The 22,106-nt window shown below is 51.1% G+C and overlaps 1 protein-coding gene and 1 long non-coding RNA gene across 2 annotated transcripts in view; one reads left to right on the plus strand and one right to left on the minus strand.

Annotated features, from left to right (window-relative positions):
• The window catches only part of FAH (fumarylacetoacetate hydrolase), a 31,077-nt gene extending 12,534 nt beyond the window's left edge, over positions 1-18,543 (minus strand). The window contains exons 1-10 of the mRNA XM_059056433.2: positions 18,279-18,543; positions 13,916-14,026; positions 12,641-12,762; positions 12,103-12,152; positions 11,644-11,734; positions 5,562-5,659; positions 5,419-5,471; positions 3,367-3,466; positions 2,429-2,559; positions 529-604 (exon numbers count right to left, since the gene is read on the minus strand). Coding sequence (XP_058912416.1) covers positions 529-604; positions 2,429-2,559; positions 3,367-3,466; positions 5,419-5,471; positions 5,562-5,659; positions 11,644-11,734; positions 12,103-12,152; positions 12,641-12,762; positions 13,916-14,026; positions 18,279-18,359 — 913 coding nt within the window. The 5' untranslated portion in view covers positions 18,360-18,543. The remainder of the gene's footprint in view (positions 1-528; positions 605-2,428; positions 2,560-3,366; positions 3,467-5,418; positions 5,472-5,561; positions 5,660-11,643; positions 11,735-12,102; positions 12,153-12,640; positions 12,763-13,915; positions 14,027-18,278) is intronic.
• A 303-nt stretch (positions 18,544-18,846) lies between these two features.
• LOC136793854 (uncharacterized) lies at positions 18,847-21,776 on the plus strand. Its single transcript, XR_010839858.1, has 3 exons — positions 18,847-19,005; positions 19,701-19,797; positions 21,427-21,776. It is a non-coding gene; the product is annotated as an uncharacterized lncRNA (long non-coding RNA).
• The last annotated feature ends 330 nt before the right edge of the window (positions 21,777-22,106 follow it).

Genomic DNA, 22,106 nt, shown 5'->3' on the forward strand with positions numbered 1-22,106 from the left:
CCCTCAGCGCAGCCGGGCAGCCTCAGGGGGGCGCGGGCCCCGCTCCGAGGCTCTCAGGGCTGACCGAGAGCAGGGCCCGGGGGCTAGGTGTGCTGGCTCGGTGTGGTCCCAGAGGGCAGAGCCAGGCCCATGAGGACAGGCTTTCAAACGGGCACTGGACAAAACATGCCACCCAAGGGTGAGGGGTTGGCAGTGGCGTGTGAGCAGAGGCTGGGCAGACTTTGGTTGGAGAGGCTGGAGAGGGGATTCAAGTGGGGGGTGGAGGTCCCCGACTCCACGGGTTCTGGCCCTAACAGCCGAGAGCCCGGTGCTACGGGGCTAAGGCCACGTGGGCCCCGTGCGGCTCGCAATGAGCACAAGGGTGTCCCTTCCCGTCCTTTACAAGAGCCCCACGTGTCTCCTAGTCTGCAGCAGGTGGCACCCTGTCACCTCCCCACTTCAGAAGCTCAGCAGCCACCTGGGCAATGGTACTTGGGCACAGGGGTCCACCCAGCTGCTGGACACACCCTTCGACCCCCACGACAGTACCTTTCAGGGTGACAGAGAGGTTGATGTCGAACGTGTAGGGCTGGTCGTGGCGGAGATATGGCAGGGGCTTGGGGTCCTGTGAGGGTAGAGCACAGCACAGAGGGGCTGGGCCAGTGAACCGAGCTGGCCCAGGCTGAGCCCCGCAGCCCAGCAGAGCAGCTGGCAGAGAGAGCCTGAGGAAGAAGGGGTGTCCCCTTTCCAGGCCAGCACTGTGTCCATGGACACTGGGGGGCGAGGGTGGTCATGTGTGCTAGACTCTGGGACACGTAGCCGAGGGAGGGGCATCGGCAGGTCAGAGGTAGAGAGAGAGGACCCAGAAAGCCAGGGAGGCGAGCGCTGGGGCAGGGGGACAGTGGTATGCGGGAACAAAACCAGGCCTGCAGGGAGAAGCCAGGCCAACAGAAAGGGAAGGCGGAAGGCAGGGGCGGCCGACAGAGGCGCTCAGCCCTCCTAGTGCTGAATTCAGTGTGTAGGCAGCTTTGGTAGCCAGGCCAGAAGGTCTGCACTTTGGCCAAAAGCAGTGTTTTCCCAAAGAGCAACATGTACCTGCATCACTAGTGGGCCATGAGACAATGCAGGGTGATTTTATTTTAATGGTTATGTGTTTCTTTTTATGATTAATTTTGTGGCTAGGAATGTGGATAGGGACATAAAGTTCCTTTTCTGAATATTATGAGAGTTTTCAGATGGAAGCTGTTTTAAAGAAAAGCATTCAATAAATAAGCGTTCAGAAGTGCCAAGGGTCGTGAAGGTTGCACGTAAAGGGTATTTGGGAAGGGCTGGCACGAAGGGAGACAGAGCCCTGAGGTCTCTGGCAAGGGTGCAGCAGTGCCTGTGAACAGAGATCTGGACCAGGGATGGAGCCTGGAGGGGACGAGCAGGGGGTGTGACGGCAGGCCAGGCGGTCCTGGGAGGGCGGGACTCACCAAAGAGGAAGAGGAGGCAACTGAAAATGATGGGGAGGGAGATGCTGTGGCCGGAGCCATAGAGGAGGGAGCAAGGGGACGGGGTGAGAGCCGCACAGGAGCTTCGCGAGGCACCGGCCCGTGGGGAAAGACTCCAAGTGTGGGAGCACAGCTCCATGGGATGACAGGAAGGCTGAGAGGTGTCCAGGAGCCACGTGTGAGCAAGGCGAGGTGTTCAGGCGAGGGGGAACGGGACTGGGGGAAGGGCAAGGCTCAGAGCTCAGCTAGGGCTGCCCGCAAGTGGAGGACGGAGTCGGCTGGAGCATCGCAGGACTCTAGGAGATACAGGAGAACCAGGACAGGTCACATGCCAGAAGCCAGGGGGAGAGAGTGCCTAGGAAGAGTAGGGGACCACCAACGGGTCCACACCGAAGACGGCACAAGGCCCCGGCACTGACCAAGGTCACTGGGCGCTTTGGTGAGACCACCGGTGCTGATGGGGTGGGAGCAGCGGCCAGGCTGTGACAGGCTGAGGAGTGAGGGCTAGGATTGTGAGACGGGCCTGGACAGTGGTGCCGGGACAGGAGGCTCGGGGAACGCGAGGCTCAGGACCAGGACGGATGCCTTGCTGTCTGACTCCACGCTGCATTCTATCAGTTGGGCTCCAGGGGGCGCCATCACACAGAACACAACTTGTTGACCTGGAAAGTTGTGCAACGTGGTGATACTGGAAGGGACCCCTTTTCCTACCAACTGGCCAGTTCCCTGCCTCAGAGGATTCTAAAGGTTACAAAATTCCATGTTCTCCTCAAGAACTGTGCAGGGGGCAGGGAAAGCACAGGGCAGAATGACTAGTGCCATGCCTGCCTGGAGGTTCCCACAACCGGGACCCCCAGCACATAGGCATCCTCCAGACCCTCTCCATGCCTGCTGGGCAAACAGCCTCGGAGGCAGAGGGGCCTGGGTTTGGGACTTCTTGCAGAGGGCGTGCTTACCTGCTCTGGGTTGGGCACAGCAAAGGGCATGAGGGCATCCATGGGCACCACCCACGGAGAAATGGTGGTTCCAAAACTCTTCCCGAGGAACGGCCCAAGAGGCACATACTCCCACTTCTGAATGTCTCGAGCTACAGAAGAAGGGTCGAGCAGGACTTACAAAGGCTGACCGGGCCCCGTGGCAAGGCTCCCCCCTCCCCTTGACCAAGGAGCACAGACACTCAGCACAGCCGCCCCACCCCACCCCCGGTGCTCTGGCCCCAACCAGGCTGGCTGCCCCAGGACCAAGGACAGAGGTCCTCTGAGGTCACTGTGCCAGGCTGCAGCAAAGAGAAGGATGACCAGAGGGCAGGCAGGATACTTCCCCATGAAGGGGTTGGAAGCTCATCCTCATACTGGGAGGCAACACTTGTTGAGATTCACGGCACCGCTGTCCTCCCACAAATGGCAGAGGTGTCGAGATGGGCTCAGAAACTGGGCTGCTCTGTTTGAAATCTTAGCTCAGCAACTAGCTGAAGCCATCCTTGTGCCTCATTGCTCACCCGTGTAAAACAGGAATAGTAATATTATCAGTGTCTCGTAGGGATCTGGCAGGAGAGTCCACGTGACGTATTCAGCCCTGGGCCTGGCACAAAATTGCTCAAACATACTAGCTGTGACATCATCAGCCTCGTCCTTGTTCAACTTACAAGAAAACTGGAGCTCAGAGAGGTGAAGTAACTGGCCAAGAGCTCAGAGCTGAGAAGTCTGTTTGATACCCAAACAGACTGTTTGGTATACCCAAACACTGTTTGAGCCAACAGTGGCTCTCAGCCACTTTGGCCGGCACCAGACCCAGGAGACCATCCACGGCTTCCCAAGTACCCAGCCTTCACCCAGAGCACAGCGTGCGCAGGAAACTCAACACCAGGACAGGATGCCCAACATCCCGTAATTACCGCTCCAGTCGTTCATAAGGACCATTCCAAAAATGTGCTCATGGGCCTTAGAAATGGGGATCGGCTCTCCAAATTTGTTCCCAGGGCCTACAAAGAAAGCCTGACAAGGGGAAAAGTTGATGAGAATCTGGCTCTGACCTGCTGCCCCAGGTCACTTGCCTGGAGGGTAAAGGTCAGGCATTTCCAAACCCCGGCTAGGGACCTGGACCGCTGCATACGAATCCACTGTATTTCTATGTTATGACTGGCACCTGAGTGGACAGACGGCTCCCCCGGGGACACGGTGAGCAGCTGCGTGCCAGTGCCCACCCAGGGCCCCCACTCATGGCCCCTGATCACCAAGGCAGCCCCCTTTCCCTCCATCAGCCCACCCCACACCTCTGCCCTGTCCCCTTCACCCAATACCGTGCTCTGCATTTTAAGATTGGACAGCTACACCAGGCTTGTGAAAAATGAAAATATCAGGGTTTGTATTCGTGTCACAAAAAATCAGAAGGCCTCTGTGATGCAGCAAAGAGAGCCCGCCGGGGCGCACCCCACACCCCAACCCATCACCCACCGTCTCAGAGGAAAGCATCATCAGCACAACGTCCAGGAAACAAAAGAATATGTAGACATCATTGGGGGGAAAAAATTGAGAAGATAACTGTCAAAAGCACACAAAATCAGCTATGACATTTGCAGGACCTAGGCTGCAGTTATATTCATTCTGTGACAGTGTTTAAACATTGCAAATTTTTGTCAAGCTTCTAAAAAAAAAAAAAAGATGCCATTTTATAGAGAATCTTACCACCATCGTCAAGATTATCTGTGCTCCCGACCCGTCACTGTTTCTCCACACTATGACTTTCTATTTTTCCTCTGCCTGAGACCATCTGGGACCTGGGACCCTTTGCTGCAGTGCTGGCACCTGGACACACCTCTCCTTGAGCAACAAAATGCAAAGAAACTATATGGGACTAAAAATAACTGCGTGCATGCGAAGGTGGGGCAAGTTATGGACAAAAAGATACAAAAGACCAAAAAAACCCAAGTGCCATTTCTGAAGAGCCCAGAGCAAAAACAGGGTACTGCGCATTCCCCCTGCACACAACACCACCTAAGGGGTGGGCAGACCACCTAAGCCAACCCTCCGGCCCAACCCCTGGACACACCCCTACCCTCACCCCAGATAAGGAACAAGCTCGCCCTGCCCCACACCCACCCATCCACCCCCTAGAGAAAGGCCGCGCGCAGCAACCAAGACCCAACGCAACCAAAAATAAATAAATAAAATAAATTTTTTTTTAAAAAAAAAAAAAGCAAAGAAATATTACGAGAGTTACCAAAACGTGACACAGAGACACAAAGTGAGCAAACGCTGTTGGAAAAGTGGCACCGGCAGACTTTGCTCGATGCAGGGTTGCCACGAACCTTCCATTGGTAAAAACGCAATATCTGTGAAGTGCAATGTAGCAAAGTGCAGTAAGACAAGGTCGGCCTGTATGTGGTTGATTCATGAACATGAACTCAAGGCACAGGCACGATCAGGCCCCAGGGCAGCTTTTCTAGCACACACGTTTTCTACAGGGTGCACATCACAACTTTCTTGTGCTTGGGAACACTAGCTAGCACCTCAACGAAAAGCACAAAAATGGAAAATAACGTGGCACTGAATACACAGTAAAAAGGACACTTGTGTTTGCAGTATGAGAGCTGAGACACAAAGGCAGAGCAGGGCCTTGTTCAACCTCAGATAGGTACATGCACATCGGGAGACTCGAATTTTCTGCCACCCTGTGCACGCCCTCAGGGGACCCCCAAAAGCTCCCGCTAGTATTGATTTGGAGGTTACAAACGAACTGTTAGCGAGTAGGTGAATTTTCAAATACGGAATCAGTGAATAATGAGGATGGATAGTACTTCTGATGGCCAAGTGGGGACCCAGGACTGCCGTTAACGTGGCTGAGATGGGGGGAACGGCCTGTCGTCCAGGGCGGCCATCCCAGGGAGCTCTCCTGCCCTAGTGTATATACAGACCCTACGCCAGTTAAACACCAAGACATGGCTTACCATTTCCAACTCGAAGTCAAAGAGTTTGCAGGCACCATACACAGGAGGCTTAGCTGGAATCGTATCAGAAAGGGAGGCTAGTGAGTGCCAGGCATGGAACTCAGGGTGTGGGGACACAGAGCGGAGCACGGCAGGGTACTTACAGTCATCGGGTCTCATCTGTCCCATGGGCCTCCGGATTGGGGTGCCAGATACCACGACGGAGGAAGCACGGCCGTGGTAGCCCACTGGTAAGTGCAGCCTGAGGAAGGAAGGAGAGAGAAAGCATCAACACTGTTACACATGCAAAGTAAATTTCAAAATGTTTTCAAATTAAAAATGAAAGGGAGAAGGACTAGTCAGGGAGTTTGGGATCAACATGTATACACTGCCATATTTTAAATGGATAACCAGGGGCTTCCCTAGTGATGCAGTGGTTAGGACTCCACCCTCCCAATGCAGGGGGCCCAGGTTTGATCCCTGGTCAGGGACCTAGATCCCACATGCATGCTGCAACTAAGAGTTCCATGCCACAACTAAGGAGTCCACATGCTGCAACCAAGGAGCCCACGTGCCTCAACTAAGGAGCCCACCTGCAGCAACCAAGACCCAGTGCAACCAAATAAATACATAAATATTTTTTTTTAAAGTGGATGAGAAAAAGAGAGCTTTAAAATGGATAACCAACAAGGACCTACTGTATAGCACAGGGAACTCAGCTCAATGTTAAGTGGCAGCCTGGATGGGAGGGGAGTCTGGGGGAGAATGGGTACATGTATATGTATGGCTGAGTCGCTTTGCTGCACACCTGAAACTATCACAATATTGGGGTTTTTTTGTTTTTTAAAAATTCATTTATTTATTGGCTGCATTCGGTCTTTGTTGCTGCGTGTGGGCTTTCTCTAGTTGAGGCGAGCGGGGGCTATTCTTCGTTGCGGTGCGCAAGCTTCTCATTACAGTGGCTTCTTGGTGTGGAGCACAGGCTCTAGATGCGTGGGCTTCAGTAGTTGTGGCACACGGGCTCAGTAGTTGTGGCTCATGGGCTCTAGAGCACAGGCTCAGTAGTGGTGGCACACGGGCTTAGTTGTTCCGTGGCATGTGGGATCTTCCTGGAAAGGGATCAAACCCAGGTCACCTGCATTGGCAGATGGATTCTTAACCACTGCGCCACCAGGGAAGTCCCTATCACAACATTGTTAATTGGCTATACTCCAATATAAAGTAAAAAGAAAAAAAAAAAAAAAAGAGGGGCTTCCCTGGTGGCGCAGTGGTTGAGAGTCCACCTGCCGATGCAGGGGACACGGGTTCGTGCCCTGGTCCGAGAAGATCCCACATGCCGTGGAGCAGCTGGGCCCGAGAGCCATGGCCGCTGAGCCTGCGCGTCCGGAGCCTGTGCTTCGCAAAGGGAGAGGCCACAACAGTGAGAGGCCCGCGTACCACAAAAAAAAAAAAAAAAAAAAAAAGAAGGGACACAAGAGGAAACACAGAGAAGAGGCGAAGGCCCTGTGTAGACAGAGGCAGAGTCTGCAGTGATGCTGCCCAGGAAGGATGGCCTGCAGCCACCAGCGCTGGACAAGTAGGGAGATGGCTCGTCCCCTGTAGCCTCCAGAGGGAGTGAGGCCCTGCCAAAACCTAGATTCCAGAACTGCGACCTTCAGAACTGCGAGATAATAAATTTCTGTTGTTTTAAGCCACGCAGCGTATGGTAGTTTGCTACGGCAGCCCAGGAAACGAATACAGACCCACACCTCACATCACACACAAAAGGAAATCCCCAGTGGATTATAGATCAGAATTTATGCAGAGTAAGGCTCTAAGAAGTACTAGGAAAAAATATCCCCCAAATCTTCAAATTCCTGGGGTGGAGAAAGCCTGAGCACGACATAAAAGTAAATGCCATGAAGGAAATTATTGACATGTTTGACTTTATAGAAAGGTAAAATTTCTGCATCAAGAAAGACAGCAAATAAAGTAAAAAGATGCCACATTGGGAGAAAAGAGTTGCACCGCATTACAACAAAGGGTTAATTTCTCTTCAGCACAAAACAGGCTTTCAAATTAATAAGAGAGCACTGACTGTGTAGAAGAAAATCTGTGAAAGAATCTCTAAGCAGTTGATAACGGTTTTGCCTTCAGAGAAACGAAGGAGGATGAAGGACAGGGTGGGAGAATCTTGCTTTGTTCCCACTGTTTACCCATAAATTCCTTTGGAATTCTGGACTATGTACATGCATTGATGATTTTTTTGTAGCTTTTAGTTTTTTAAATGTTTGAAAATGTATTTTGCAATATTTATGATATACAAAAGGATACAATAAGACAAATAACCACACAGCACCAACAGCCTTTCTAAGCCAATTAAAAACGCCCCCTTCATAAGGACCTCCCTGGCGGTTCAGGGGTTAAGACTCCGCGCTTCCACTGCAGGGGGCATAGGTTGGATCCCTGGTCTGGGAACTAAGATTCCACGTGCCGCGTGGCCAAAAACACCAAAAAATAATAATAACACCCCCTTCGTAGCCCTCCCGGTCCCTTCCCTCTGCTTCCCACCCCTCGTGACCCCACCCCAGAGGCGGCCACCACCTGGAATTTACTGTCCCTTGATATTTCTGTACACTTTTACCACTGTCTAGTATTTTTCGCATCTTGTTAGATAAACAGCAATTTATCAAGCATTTGCCTTATATTACCTAATCAAAAAAAATCTATTTTAGTAAAGACTGAGGTAGATTTAAGATTATTTACACGGAGCAATGTCACTGACATATTAAAGTGAAAAACGCAAATGTCAGTCAGCATGGTCTCATTTTGTTAACTAAAGAAATGAAACGTGTATGTGGCTGTGTGTGTGCGTGTGTGTGTGTGTGTGTGCACACCCGTAACCTGGAGAGGTGAAGGCGATGGGCCAGCCACCATTCAGAGTAATGGCCTCTGGGGAGTGGGCTGGGGGTTTCCCTCTTCTCCCCCTTTGCTCCCCTTATTGACTTAAGTTATAAAATACAACTGCGTGCAATTACATTACATGTAATGATTCAAACAGCACAGAAGTTAGTCAGCTCTCCCCATCCAGCCACTCCCCTGAAGGAAGTAAAGCTGGTCTGGAATCTATTATTCCGGACCTTTTTCTATGCTCATAGCAGTCTATGCAAATGTGTGTGAGTGTGTGTGTGTGTATGTGTATGTACGAGTATGTGTGTAGGTATATGTGTGTGTACATGTATGAGTGTGCATGTGTGTGTGTGAGGCTCAATAATAGCCTCTCAAAAGATACCAAGGTCCTGGGACTTCCCTCATGGTCCAGTGGTTAAGACTCCGTCTTCCAATGCAGGGGGAGTGGGTTTGATCCCTGGTCGGGGAACTAAGCTCCCACAAGTCATGAGGCACCGCCCAAAAAACAAAAAAGATATTCAGGTCCTATTCCCTGGAACCTGTAGATGTTACTTTCTATAGCAAAGGAGACTTGCCGATGTGATTAAGTCAATGATCTTGAGACGGTAGAGATTATTCTGAATCATCCAGGTGGTCCCTAAATGTATAAGGGTCCTTATAAAGGGGAGGCAAGAAGGTCAAAGAAGGAATTAGGATGATTGCAGATGGAACTGAGACAGGATGGGACCTGGGACTCTTTGCTGCAGTGCCGCAATCCTTGCACATGGACACACCTCTCCATGAGCAACAAAATACTAAGAAACTGTATGGGACTAAAAATAACTGAGTGCATGCGCAGTTGGGGCAAATTCTGGACCCAAAAGATACAAAGACGAAAAAAACCCAACGGCCACTTTTGAAGAGCCTGGGGCAAAAACAGGGTGTCGGGAGCAAAAGCAGGGTACTGCACATGTGCCCTACACACAATACCACCTAAGGGGTGGGCAGAACACCTAAGCCACACCCCTGGCCCGACCCCTGGACACACCCCTACCCTCACCCCATATAAGGAACAAGCTTGCCCGCCTCAGGGAGCCAGCAAGCAAGGGAACCTGTTGTGTGCTCTCATTCCCCACGCTGCATCAGAGGCCCCAGTAACAGTAAAGCATTGCCTGAATTTCTTGTCTGGCCTCTAGTCAATTTCTATTGCTTGGGGAAAGCCAAGAACCCTGGTGGGTAACAGAACCAAGAGGCTGGAGTTATCTGAGGCAGGGGTCCCAAGCCAAGGAACATGGGCCGCCTCTGGAAGCTGAAAAAGACAAGGAAATGGATTCTTCCCCTAGAGCCTCCCAGAGGAACCAGCCCTGCCGACACCTTAACTTTGGCCTAGTGAGGCTGATTTCAAACTTCTGACTTCCAGAACTGTGAGAGAATATACCTGTGTTGCTTTAAGCTACCGAGTTTGTGGTAATTGGTTATAGCCACCACAAGAAACTAATACAGTATGAATGCACGTATATTTTTCTTTGTCTTTTTATAAAAATAAGAACTCACTTTACACAATACCTTCACTTCACATATCATGCAAGTGGGGCTTCCCTGGTGGCACAGTGGTTAAGAATCCGCCTGCCAATGCAGGGGACACGGGTTTCAGCCCTGGTCCGGGAAGATTCCCACATGCAGCAGAGCAACTAAGCCCATGAGCTACAACTACGGAGCCCGTGAGCCACAACTACTGAGCCTGTGCTCTAGAGCCCACAAGCCACAACTACTGAGCCCGCATGCCACAACTACTGAAGCCTGTGTGCCTAGAGCCCGTGCTCTGCAACAAGGTACTGCAGTGAGAAACCCGTGCACCGCAACGAAGAGTAGCCCCTGCTCCCCACAACTAGAGAAAGCTCGCACGCAGCAACAAAGACCCAATGCAGCCATAAATAAATAAATAAAATCTATTTTAAAATATATATATATATATATATATATATATATATATATATATATATCATGCACATGACTTTTGATCCTAAATCTTTCTTTCAACAGCTACAAAACATTTCATATTGTGAACAGACCATGATTTTTCAACTAGTCCTCCACCAATAACCATTCAGATTGCTTCCAGCTTTGGGTCCTTAGAAAGATTGCTGGTAAACATCTTTGCCCTTGAATACAAATATTATTTCTGTAGGATAGATGCATGAACATAAGACTGTGAGTCCAATGGTATGCACATTTTAAATTTCTAGTGTTTTACTTCATGTATTTTATGTATTTTGTTATGGTTAATCACAACAAGCATATATTACCTTTATAATAAAGGATATATGCATAAAGTAAAAAAGGCACAGCCGCCAACCAGTTTGCATCAAACATTGAGAGAGAAAGCCTGTTTGCTCTTACCCTGCAGAAGGAAATGGGCTGAGACTCCCCCATTTGGCCTGGACCATGCACAGGGCCAGAGTCTTGACTCATTGGCCTCCTGCAGTCCTAGATGCACCCTGGCCTTGTTTTGCAACCTTGGCCTGGTTGCTTAACTTCTCTGGGTCGTAACCCACTCTCTTCCCCCTTCTTCCTCTTGGTTCTGACAGACGCAGCCCCTTCTGGCACAGCTTATCTGAAACACCCACTAAAAGAGGGGAAAGTCTCTGTCCACCCCAGTGACTGTGTGTGGCCCAGGGCACTCGGCCTGGGGCGTGTGCCTGCCACTGTGCTCTGAATAACCGTCACATCTAGAGGACAACACACAGCAAAGGGCAAGGATCTTGGCTCTGCGTTCTAGGCTCCGGCAATGGCCTTGACCTGGGAGTTAGGAGACAGCCTTTGGCCCCGTTTGTCCTCAGACAAGTTGCTCCTTCTCTAAGTCTGTTTCCCTTCCTGTGAAATGGGGTTGTCAGTCATAGCCTTGGCGACCCCAAAGAACCCCTATGAGGATCAAATAAATAAATGCAGCCCCCGTTTCGAGCTGACCACACTTTTGAGAAAACGCAGCACTGGGCACACTTGAGGAGTCTCATCCATCAGAAGAGTCTAAGTATGGAGAACGCTGGCATGGAAGACTTGCCAACAGAGCCATAATTCACAGCTTACAAACAAAAGGATCTGGAAGGATGTTAGTGAGTCAGGGTCTAATTCCAACCCGTGTTCTCTAGATCAAAGAGCTTAAGGGAAGGCCCCATGGTCCCACAGCAGGTCCAGGGCTGAGGGGAGAGGAGGACCAGAGTCTGAGGCCACTGTTTCCAGAAGTGGTGACATCATGGTCATTGTTAGCTTTCCTCCAGTTTCCTTAACCTGAGAGGACTTGGCAGCTCCTGGGACAACATGCTGCCGGGCACGTAAAGACAGACTTGGAACTTAGCCACACACTGGTCCAGAACATACCAATTGGGCATCAACGGGTTCTCCGTGCCCCTGAACATGACTCCGACGTTGGTGGCGTGGTGCCGAGAGGAATAGAAGTCCGTGTAGTCGCCTGCGGGGGGAAAGGTCGGGGGATGCTGTCAGTGACCTGGATTCCACAGGTCGGAGAAGGGCCAGTTCCGAGGGGGGGATCGGAGCAGGAGAACAAGGAGGGGTGGGCGGAAGGGGCTGGGAGAGCACGCCCGACATGAACGACCGACATGCGATGCCTCACTAAAAATTCGTTTTGAGAACTCCCAACTGAGAAACAAAAAAGAAACAAGAAGCCAAGACTTCCTGAAACAGACAATGGAATTTGCAAAAGAGTGGTGGACACCCCTCCCACGCACAGGCTCAGCTTGCCGGGCCTTTGCTCAAGCTGTGCCTGCCCCTGAGCAGCCAGCTGCTCCCTGTGCATCCTGGTAAAGAGACTGGACTCACCTATGGTGGCCGGAAGATGCATCGTGGCGGAAGCCTGGGAGGTGAATGCACTGAAACACAGAACAAGGGGCTTCAAGGTCAAGCTTTGGTCATTCACAGGCTCAGCCTAGGTCATGGCCCAAATCCTGCTCACAATCTCCAGCGAGCACTTCCAGACAGGCCTGGGGCCACCCCAGGATGGACATCCACCCACTAAAGACAAGTTGCCTCTCCCCTGCTTCTATGTTCCACTCTAGGCAACGGGCTAAATTACCCCTTGTTTGGAAACCAGACAAGGACACAAATGATGCTGATGAGGAACGGCTGAGTGAACAAGGGAGTGGGCCAGTTGGCCAGGCATGGCCTGGACACCCCAGTCCAGACAGAGAGGTAATCCCAGTCGGCCCAGAGCCCTCTCATCAAAATGCAGCCCAGGTCAGGGCTGGATGAGGCCAAGGCAGCCAACCTGTGACTCAGAATGTCCCCGACGACCACACCGTCCTCTTCCGACAAGCCAGGTCCCCTCCTCCCCACCTGCCATGGTCCACGGGCTCCTCACCGCTTCCGAAGCTCCGTGTCATCTCTGAGCCTGGCTTGGCTGGTGGACAGCAGGTTCTGCAACAATCCTCTTGCCTCCTTCCAGGCAGCCTGACCCAGGCCCATGAAGCTGTTGAGAGTTGGCTAGGACCAAGATGCGGAGGAAGAAAGATCACACAGGGGAAAGCCCCTTGTGCTACCCCTCCTACTGACAGGAGACAGCCTGGCCAGCTTTCTGGGTCCCCTGTCACTTATCCCAGTTCATTCAAACTCTCAGGACTTTGGTTCTGAGTTCTGTCATCTGTTCATCGAGCTGGGGAGATGTGTCATCTTTCCCGATGGGGCTTCATCCCCTCATGGACTTGCAATTGGCAAAGCGTGGGAGCTCCTATCTGGGACAGCTGCCTGGTTAAGCTTGGCCCCGCCTGCAGTGAAGATGGCTGCGTTCCTCCAGGGGTGGACTCCGGTCTGCAGGGGGTACTGCAGTCTACACCAATCCCCTTCACATAAGTTAAGAAGCGGTTTCTGAGCCAGTGAAGTGCAGCAGAAAAAGCACTTGTGGATTCTCAAGGCCAGAGTTCCAACCGCAGCTCCAATCCTTATAGCCATGCGACCTGGGAGAATTGTGTCCCGTTTCAGATTAGACCCTCATCCATCTAATGAGGATTCCATTCCTATGCCAGAGGGTCGTCGTGAGAATTGAACAGGAGATGTGTGTAAAACTCCTGACACATAGGAGGTACTCAATATATATCATCTTCCTCCCATGGAATGGGAGAGAGGATGCACACCAAAGCACTGGACCGTTTACAGGGAAGTAAATTCACGTCCATCACTCATTATCCTTCAGGCTGACTCCTAAAGTGGTGGCAACACAGAGGGCACTTGGGCCAAGCTGTCCATTCTTCCCAGGCTGGACTCAAACCTGGAGGGCAGGGCTCATGGCTCCCTCCCTTGGAGGGCCCAGCACCGGCCTGGAACAAGCAGAGACTCAACCAGCTTAAAATGAGGAAATGAACCAGTTATTGGAGAGCATCACCTCAGAGACAACTGGGGAGGGCCTAGGACTGTGGAGGAACTGACACTCTTCTCACCCAGGAACCCACCCTGCGCTGTCCCAAGGCTACCTCCTGCCAGCCTGTCTGTCTCACAGCCACCCCCCAACCTTACCTGAGTAAAATCTCTGAGCCCTCAAGGCACTACCTCTATCAGAAACAGAAGGCAAAGGGCATTTTCTTAGTGGCATTTGCAACAAAGGCCACTGAGATCCAGGACAAGCCATGTCACAATGTCCTACCTGATCAAAGACATCCTGGTGTTGGGAGAGGACAGGCCCAGTGAAGAGGTGCTTAATGACACTGAGGTCTAGGATCTGGTCACCAATCGCCACGCCGATCCTTGGTCTTGGCTGGGAGGAAGGTGGCATGGTCAGCACTGGGCAAAGCCTCAGCCGGGCTTGGCTCACTTACCCAGCAAGTCTGTCTATTTACGAGCCCATGGCTCTTGTCTTTATATGGCCCTCTATGGAGAGGGACTGAGGAACTGGATCCTTAGCCCCGTGCCCAGCTCCCTTTGCCTCTGAAAGGGCTGAAATCGACACTGTGATCTTTGTCTGGGAAGAACCTGATGCCATGTCTGCCTCTAGGACAAGAAGGGAAAAGAATCTGTGTTTCCTGAATGGAAAATAAATCAAACACCCCTTGGAGGGGGTAAGTTGAAAGAGGCCTAGTCCAAGCCCCTTATCCAGGCAAAGTCCCCAGCAAAGCTCCTCAGGTGTTGCTTAAATGCCTCTGGTGATGAGGAGCTCACCACCTCACCAGGCAACTGGATTATTTCTCAGGTTTCACATAGGCCTTCCCTTGGGGGCAATTCCTCTGCACAGCAGAGCGTGTCCCAGGCACAGTGCTGAGGGCCAGGGGCTTGGACTAATGAGCTCTGTTATGGCTCAAACAGAGCAGAGCTCGGGTCACCAGGGAGCATGAAGCCAGACTGCTCAGAGCATGCAGGAAAAGTTCCTTTCTGCACCATCAAATCCCAGCTTCAGCCCTGAGTGTGACAATGTCACAAATATTTGGCAAAGCCTGACCTTTGTCCACATGGCCCTGAAATTTGCTCATCAACAAGGAACTTGAGAGCACGTATGCAGACTCCACCTCCTAAAGCTCTGTCCTGAGCTGAGCTTCCAGCTCTCCTGAACCACCAGCTTTGCCATTTCAGTTCCAGGGAGTTTAGAGGTGGGGCAACTGGCTGGCCTTATCTCCAGTGGCTGCTCATTTCAGGGGGCTGAGAGAAGATGGCTATCCCTCCGCGCACAGGGGTAGACCGGAGCCACACCCTCACCTGGCCCTGAGGCCCCGGGCAGACCCTGCCCATGAGGAAGCTGGCTGGAGAGGCTGGTCCTCATTCCCAGCTCCCTGGGCCTCATCTCCCTGGGCGATGAGCTGGGCCACCTGGACTCCAGTGGCTGCCCACTCAGCGGATATGCAGGCAGACCCCTGGGCCACTTCTCTGACCCTGGCCCCCACACCAAGCTGCAGGAAGGAGCCGAGGCCACCAAGCAACATCAGAGACCTAATCAAAAGTGTGGCTGCCTGCCTCCTCGGCTGCAAGCAATGGCAAGAAGCTGCCCTTGTGTTCCAAACCCTGGCAATTGTGAAACCACATGTTGAATCTTCTAGACCTAGACGTGAGGACCTGAGAGAGTGAGTCCCTCTACTTTAACTGTCGGGAGTTATTTTCTTTAGTGTTAGACTCCCGATCCCTGGGGTCCTGCCTACTCTGTCATTCACCATCTTATCATTTTGGACAAGTCCCTGGTCCTCTGAGGGCCTCAGGTTCCCAGGTATAATCTGAGGGAGACAAATTAGTTAAGAGATATCCTATGTCTAAGTTTAAGAGAATGTGTGTGCATTGCCTCCGCTTTATAACGTTTGGTCATATCCGATAGAATGTTGTCCAAAGGAAAGCTTTACCCACCTCCCAGCTTGACAGAGAGAAAGGCATGGGGTTTGGGAGCTCACAGCTGTGGGGTGCAACCCCAGATCTGCCTCTTACTGGCTGTGAGACCTGGAGCAGGATTCTTAGCCTCTCTGAGCCTGTTTCCTCATCTGTAAAATGGAGACAGTAGCACAACAGCAAGTTTGTAGTGAGAATTCAATTAATTAACATCTGTAAATCTCTTATCACAAGACCAGACACAGGGCAGATATTCACTCAGACAAAAAAATTTATGGAGCATCTACTTCATGCCAGCAGTATACTAAGGATGCAGAAGCCCTGATGATAGAGGAGAGACATGGTTCCCACCCTCCAGAAGCAAAAGGAAGCACACGGTGAGGTGACAGACAATAACTGTGGCTGGAGTTCAGTGGGGAGCTCGTTCAGTGAGGGTGATTAGGGGACAGCTTTCTCTGAGGAGGTGACATTTAAGCTGGGCCCAGAAGAGTGAGAAGAAATCAGGCATACATAGAGTAGGAAAAAAGAGTATTCCAGATAGAAAGAACAATATGTGCGAAGGTCCTGAGGCAAGAAACTGCTCTTAGAAAGTTCTAGAAACTGGGACTTCTGTGGTGGTCCAGCAGTTAAGACTCTGCGCCCCCAATGCAGGGGGCCTGGGTTCGATCCCTGGTTGAGGAACTAGATTCCACATGCTGCAACTAAGAGTTTGCTGCAACTAAAAGATCCCTAGTGCTGCAACTAAGACCCAGCGCAGCCAAAGTAAATAAATAATTTTTTTTTTTTTAAAAAAGAATGTTTCAGAAACTGAAAGGCAGCCAGTGTGGCTGGAGAGAGCAGAGGGTCTGGAGGCAGAGGCAGGGCCGGAACCATGGGGACTTGAGCACCTTGGCGGTCAGCTCCAGATTACTGCAGCGTCTGTTTCTCAGAAGCCACGGTCCCTGTCTTCACAGAGAGAGCCAGGGTCTGCTCTACTAGTCCATGAGCAACCCAAGATGGAGGGAGGGTGTCCCGTGTGCCTTTGATCCCCAACTCCCAGCCCAGAATCTGGCCCAGAGTTGGGGTTCATAAGCATTCACTGAATAAAAGAATGACTAAAATGGAGGCCGGATTAATTCACTATTGTCCCACCCAAATTATGCACGGCTGGCCACTGGCATGGAGGAGAGGGAGGCTGTGCCTTGGCGACTAGGTCAGCCTGGAGAGGCAGCCACCACCTTTGGAATGTCCAGTGCCTGCAGCCATAGCTTCAGACACAGCTTGTTCCACTTGGCGGCCCTCAGCCTTCTGCAATGCCCAGGGGGCCCACTCCCAACCCCCAGCACTCTTTTCAGAAGGCATTGAACCTCCCTAGTGGCTGTCCTTGCACATTCTCATGTGGAACAGCTGGGGCATGGAGTCTGAAAGCCACTAGCCATACCCTAAGGGGCATTCATTCCAGAGTCTTCTGGGAGAGCAAGTCAGAGCACCACCACCCCCAAAGGCTTCTGCTTAATGAATTTGTGGAGTAAAGGTTGAGGACACACAGCTGAGGACAAAGTGTCAGAGGAGTGAAGGGGAGGGCTCGCCAGCAGAGTGCACTTGGCTAACACAGGTTAAGGTTTAACATGCCTCTTATTTGTATTTGCGGCCCTCCAGGGGACTGAGTGTTACCTTTTTGCATCCTTGCAACAACGGTCAGGCCTGGCAGTTGTGAAACCACCTGTTGAATCTTCTAGACCTAGGCATTTTTGGCCATGGGGGCAGGGAACCCAGTTTCCAGGAAGGGGCTAACTGCCAGGAGCTCCATTTAGCAAACGGTTCCTGAACACTTGGGCGCAAGCAGATTCTGGGGTTCTATGAATCAGGAGTTTACCTTTAAAGTTGGGGGCAGAAAGCTAAGCCCAAAATACCATGAATAAATCCAAGGGAATCTGCTTTCCCCACCCAGGGACCTTCTTATATATTTGTTGATAAACCCCCAGTTTTCAAAGATTTCTTTCTGCCAATCAGACTACACTTACTAAGTGAAATTTCATTTCTCTGCCCAAAAGGGCTTCTTCTGATCAGCAAGGGAATGCCAGGGAGCCCGGGGAGCTGAAAGAAGGCCAGCTGGAGGTAAAGAAACGTAACCTCTTAGATTCCAGGCCTCTACTGCGAGCAAAGGCGCTCACCCCTCCGAGCTACTGAAAATACCGGGTCAGTTAATATTTCCCGAATTCTAGGGTTAGAGGCTAACCTGGGAGAAAACAACCGGTCACAACGTGGTGCCTTGGGGGAAGACTTGCTCTGCCTACCTGAAAGGGAGACTCATATGTATCGTTTCATTTTGCGTTTAATTCTCACACAAACCTGCAGTAACTGAGGCTGAGAATTTCAATAACTTGCACATCTAGAAAGTTATCAGGAGGGATCTGAACCCACAAGTGCTCTCCATGATCGGCCCCTCCAAAGAAAAAAGGCCCTTGCCTCCACCCCACCTCCCACCGCACTCCCCAGGGAGGAGAATGCGAGGCACCGCTCGTTAGGCCCCAAATGACACCGGGGGTCTTCGCGAGAGGCGTCTAGCAGGGAAACAACGGGCCCGACGTCCTGCTCCGTCGGGTGCTGGCGGAGGTGGCAGGGCTGGGCTGAGGCCAGGGGCGGAGCAGGAAGGTGGCGTGGGGGTCCCGGGCGGAGGGGAAGCCCTCCCTCCCCGCGCCCGGAAGCCGAGCGCTGCAGCTCACGTTGCCTTTGGTGGAGAAGACGCCATAGGGCAGGTTGTGGATGGGGAAGTCGGAATCCTCGGCCACTGGGACGAAAGACATGGTGGTGGGCACGGTGCAGGGCGGCGGGCTGCGGGCTGCGCGCTGCCAGCAGGACTGGATTCTCAGAGGTGGTCAGGTACGGTCACGCCCCCTGCGGGCTCCGCCCCTTCAGGCCCGTCCCTCCAGAGCTGACGCTATGACACTGTAGGACCCGGCCCGCCCCCTCCGAGGGCTCCGCCCTCCTGGAGCCCCGCCCACCAAGAGACCGCCCTAGAGCCCCGCCCACTAAGAGACCGACCCCCACCCCCCCCAGGGGCTCCGCCCCTCCACGAGGCCTGTTCCTCCGCAAACTCCACCCCTGCACAATCCCTCCTTTCCCTGTCTCTCCTGCTTCGCAAGCTCCACCCCCGCACAGTCCTTCCGGGCTCTCCCACTACAGTTTTGACCCTTCGCAAGCAGTCCCGCCTCCTCTTTGAAGGTCCTAGTCCCGGAGTGCACCTTCCGGGAGACCTCGGTCCAGCTGCCAGGCCCAGGGGCCCTGGTCCTACCGAGAGCAATCCCCAGCTTGGCGTTTAAGGCTCTACCGCTGGTGACTTCAGCCTCGTTTCCCCCCGGCTGCGTGGCCCGCTCTTCTGCTCAACAGAAGTCTTGTTGGGTTTCCGGGACACAGCAGACCCTTTGACGCCAGACGCTGCCTCCTGAGCTGGTACAATGCTTCCAGTCTCGTCCTTTCTGCCTTCATAAACCATGCTAATCTGTCAGCTATGGCATTTCCACTTTATCGGGGAAAGGAACAGTCGTGCCTGTTTGGAAGGCTTACATTAATGAGATTAATATTCTAGAAAATATAACTCAGCTGTTTATTTCATATTCTAGTGTTAAAATGACACTGACAAGATGTTTGACCTTGGACAAGTTACTTAACCCCTTTCTGCCTCAGCTTTCTTCTCTGTATGACGTTGATGATCATGGTTTCTACTTCACAGAGTTGATAAGAGAATTGAATTAATTGTGGAGCATTTGTGCCTGGCATACAGAAACTATTTGTTTGTGTGTAAAGATTGAAAGGGGAGACTGAGAAAAAAAAATACAGAGAGAAAAGAAAGAGAGGGAAAGGGAGTGAGGGAGAAAAAAATGAAGGAAGGGAGGGAGAGAAGAAGAACAAATTTACACCTTAATCCTCTTTGCAATGCTGGTGACTAACAGCAAAAAGGATAAGATTTGAGATCCACCTCTGACAGCACCAAAAGTGTTTAGCTTTAGGCAAGTTAAACTCTCCAATCATCCGTTTCCTTATCTGTAAAACAGACATAATAACAATACCTACTCCAGGATTTCTGTGATGGTCAAATAATGCCTGGCACAGAGTTAGTTATCAATTAACTACTTTTTTACCCCCAGGGACATCCAACCAGAAGGTTAGCCATTTCTTTGTGTCTGGGTTTTGCTTTTCTTTTTGAAGAAGACAATCAGAAAAGGAGAGAACACAGCTATAAAGGTAAAGTGGTCAGCACTGACTGAAAATACATTTATAATAGAATGCAATTTCTTAGAAACCTAACAAAATTATTTAAGTGGGTTAAAATTACAGTATAGGCTGCACAATACTCATCAATACACAAACCAGTATTTGCAACACTGACTTTTGATTAATTTGCTTGGGAATTCTTACGACATTAGAGTCCAAAGTTAAAGAATTAATGGATACACAAGCAGAGCTGTCTGAAAATAAATTTGAAAACCAATTTAAACCAAACTCCTAGAAATTATTTTTAAGGAACATTTTAAAGGTGACAGAATCATCCTAAGGTTTGTAAATACAACAAACTGTTTCCCTTCAAAAACATTTCATAATGAATAATAATGATAGATGGAAAGACCTAAAAGTAAATAAGAAGTTACACCTCCTTTGCCTGCAATGTCTTGCCCATATCTCCTCTCATCCACTATCCTGCTCCCTAAATCAGGTTCAGTCATCTTCATTCTTCAAACACATTTGTCAACAGCCAGTCCCAAGTCTCCCAGCTGTTCCTCTCTGTCTTCCTTCCTCTGTCCTCACCTCTAAAACAACACTGCCTTTTCAACAAGATCAGCAGTAAAGTGTGTACCAAAGAGCTTGTAGTTAGAATCAAGTGTTAAAACTATGGGTGACTGGGACTTCCCCTGTGGTGCAGTGGTTAAGAATCCACCTGCCAATGCAGGGGACACGGGTTCGAGCCCTGGTCGGGGAAGATCCCACATGCTGTGGAGCAACTAAGCCCGTGTGCCACAACTACTGAGCCTGCACACTCTAGGGCCCATGTGCCACAACTACTGAAGCCTGTGTGCCTAGAGGCAGTGCTCTGCAACGAGAAGCCACCGCAATGATAAGGCAGTGCACCACAACGAAGACCCAATGCAGCCAAAAAATTAATACAATTTTAAAAAAAATTATAATAAAAATACACACATACAAACTCTGCAGAGTTTGGGAGGCTGCCCTGCAGTTTGGCTTGGAGGGAGGAGAGGCTGGGTTGGTGGCATCATGTGAGATAAGAGGGCCTGAAACCAGAAGGCCTGAGATGAGGGGGTATTACAAGTAGGGCTGTCTGCTGAACCCCCTCCCTAGGCCAGGATGGTTGGAGTTGACCAGTGGTCACCCTGCAAGGGGCTCCCTCTTGCTCAACCTGTTCTCGGCTCTCATCTCCTGCCCCGCGTGTCTGTGCCAAGGGTAGACCTCAGTTTTGGTTACGTCTGCCCTGGCGGGTGGAAGGGGGGGGATGAAGGGCAGTGTCTGGCAGTGGTAGATGTTCTGACTCATTCTGGCAGGTTCCAGAAAGGGGAAAAGAAACAGGACAGGGTCCCAACTCTTGTTCTGTGGCCTTATGATAATAAGAAGCCTTCTGAAATGGAGCAGGACCCTATGGTCTATGCGTCCCATGTCCTCCGCCTGCCTGTTGTCTGTGGAAGAACTTTAGCCAAAGGATAAGTTTAATCAGAGAAGTGAGAAAATGCAGAAGCAAAGAAAAGCAGTCAAAAGAGGACTAAACAATAATAGTTTAGTCAGTAAGCAAAGTCAAGGACCTTTAGTTTCTCCTCAAGGGCTACAGATAATATTCTGAGCCATATCATGTGATCTGTCTTGTAGGTACCCCTGCACCAGGTAGAAGAAGTTAACCACATGATGACCAGACCGTAGCCATGAAATAAGCTGCCACAATGCAGAGAACTGGCCTCAAAGAAATGGAAACCAGCCCTGGAACTGAAGACTAAACTGTACCTAAAACAATCAAGATGACGCTGATCAGACCACCAATGACCAAGTTCAAGATGACTGTCAGAGCTGCCTGTGCTGTTTCTGCATGTAGCCCCCTCCCTCCGTCTATGAAAGCTCTTGCCCCCCATTGTCAGCGGGGGGAGTCAGCCTTCGGACAGGAGTCCACCCTCCCCACCCGCAGATGCCAGCATCCAAAATAAAGCAAACTTTCCTTTCCACCAACCTTGCCTCTTTATTGGCTTTGGAGCAGCGAGCAGCTGCACCCCCCTTTTGGTTACTCTTCCAGGCAGCACCTAATACCTACAGAATTCTAGTGACTCTAGCTGTTCTGTACTGGCTCTGCCCCTCCCCTTAGAGACAGGAACTGTCTTTCTTATTCTTTGTGTAGCTTTGTCAACGCCCAGCACAACACCTGGCACAGAATAGGTGCTCCATAAATACTTAAATAAATAATAAGAAACTGCTGACTAAAAGCAATTAGTCAATAACCAGTGAGCCTCCTCCCCTGCCCCCCACCCCATCCAGGCCCTGGGCATACTGCACAGCAGCTT

The sequence above is a fragment of the Kogia breviceps genome, chromosome 3, assembly GCF_026419965.1.
Source record: "Kogia breviceps isolate mKogBre1 chromosome 3, mKogBre1 haplotype 1, whole genome shotgun sequence".
NCBI classification, from domain to species: domain Eukaryota; kingdom Metazoa; phylum Chordata; class Mammalia; order Artiodactyla; family Physeteridae; genus Kogia; species Kogia breviceps.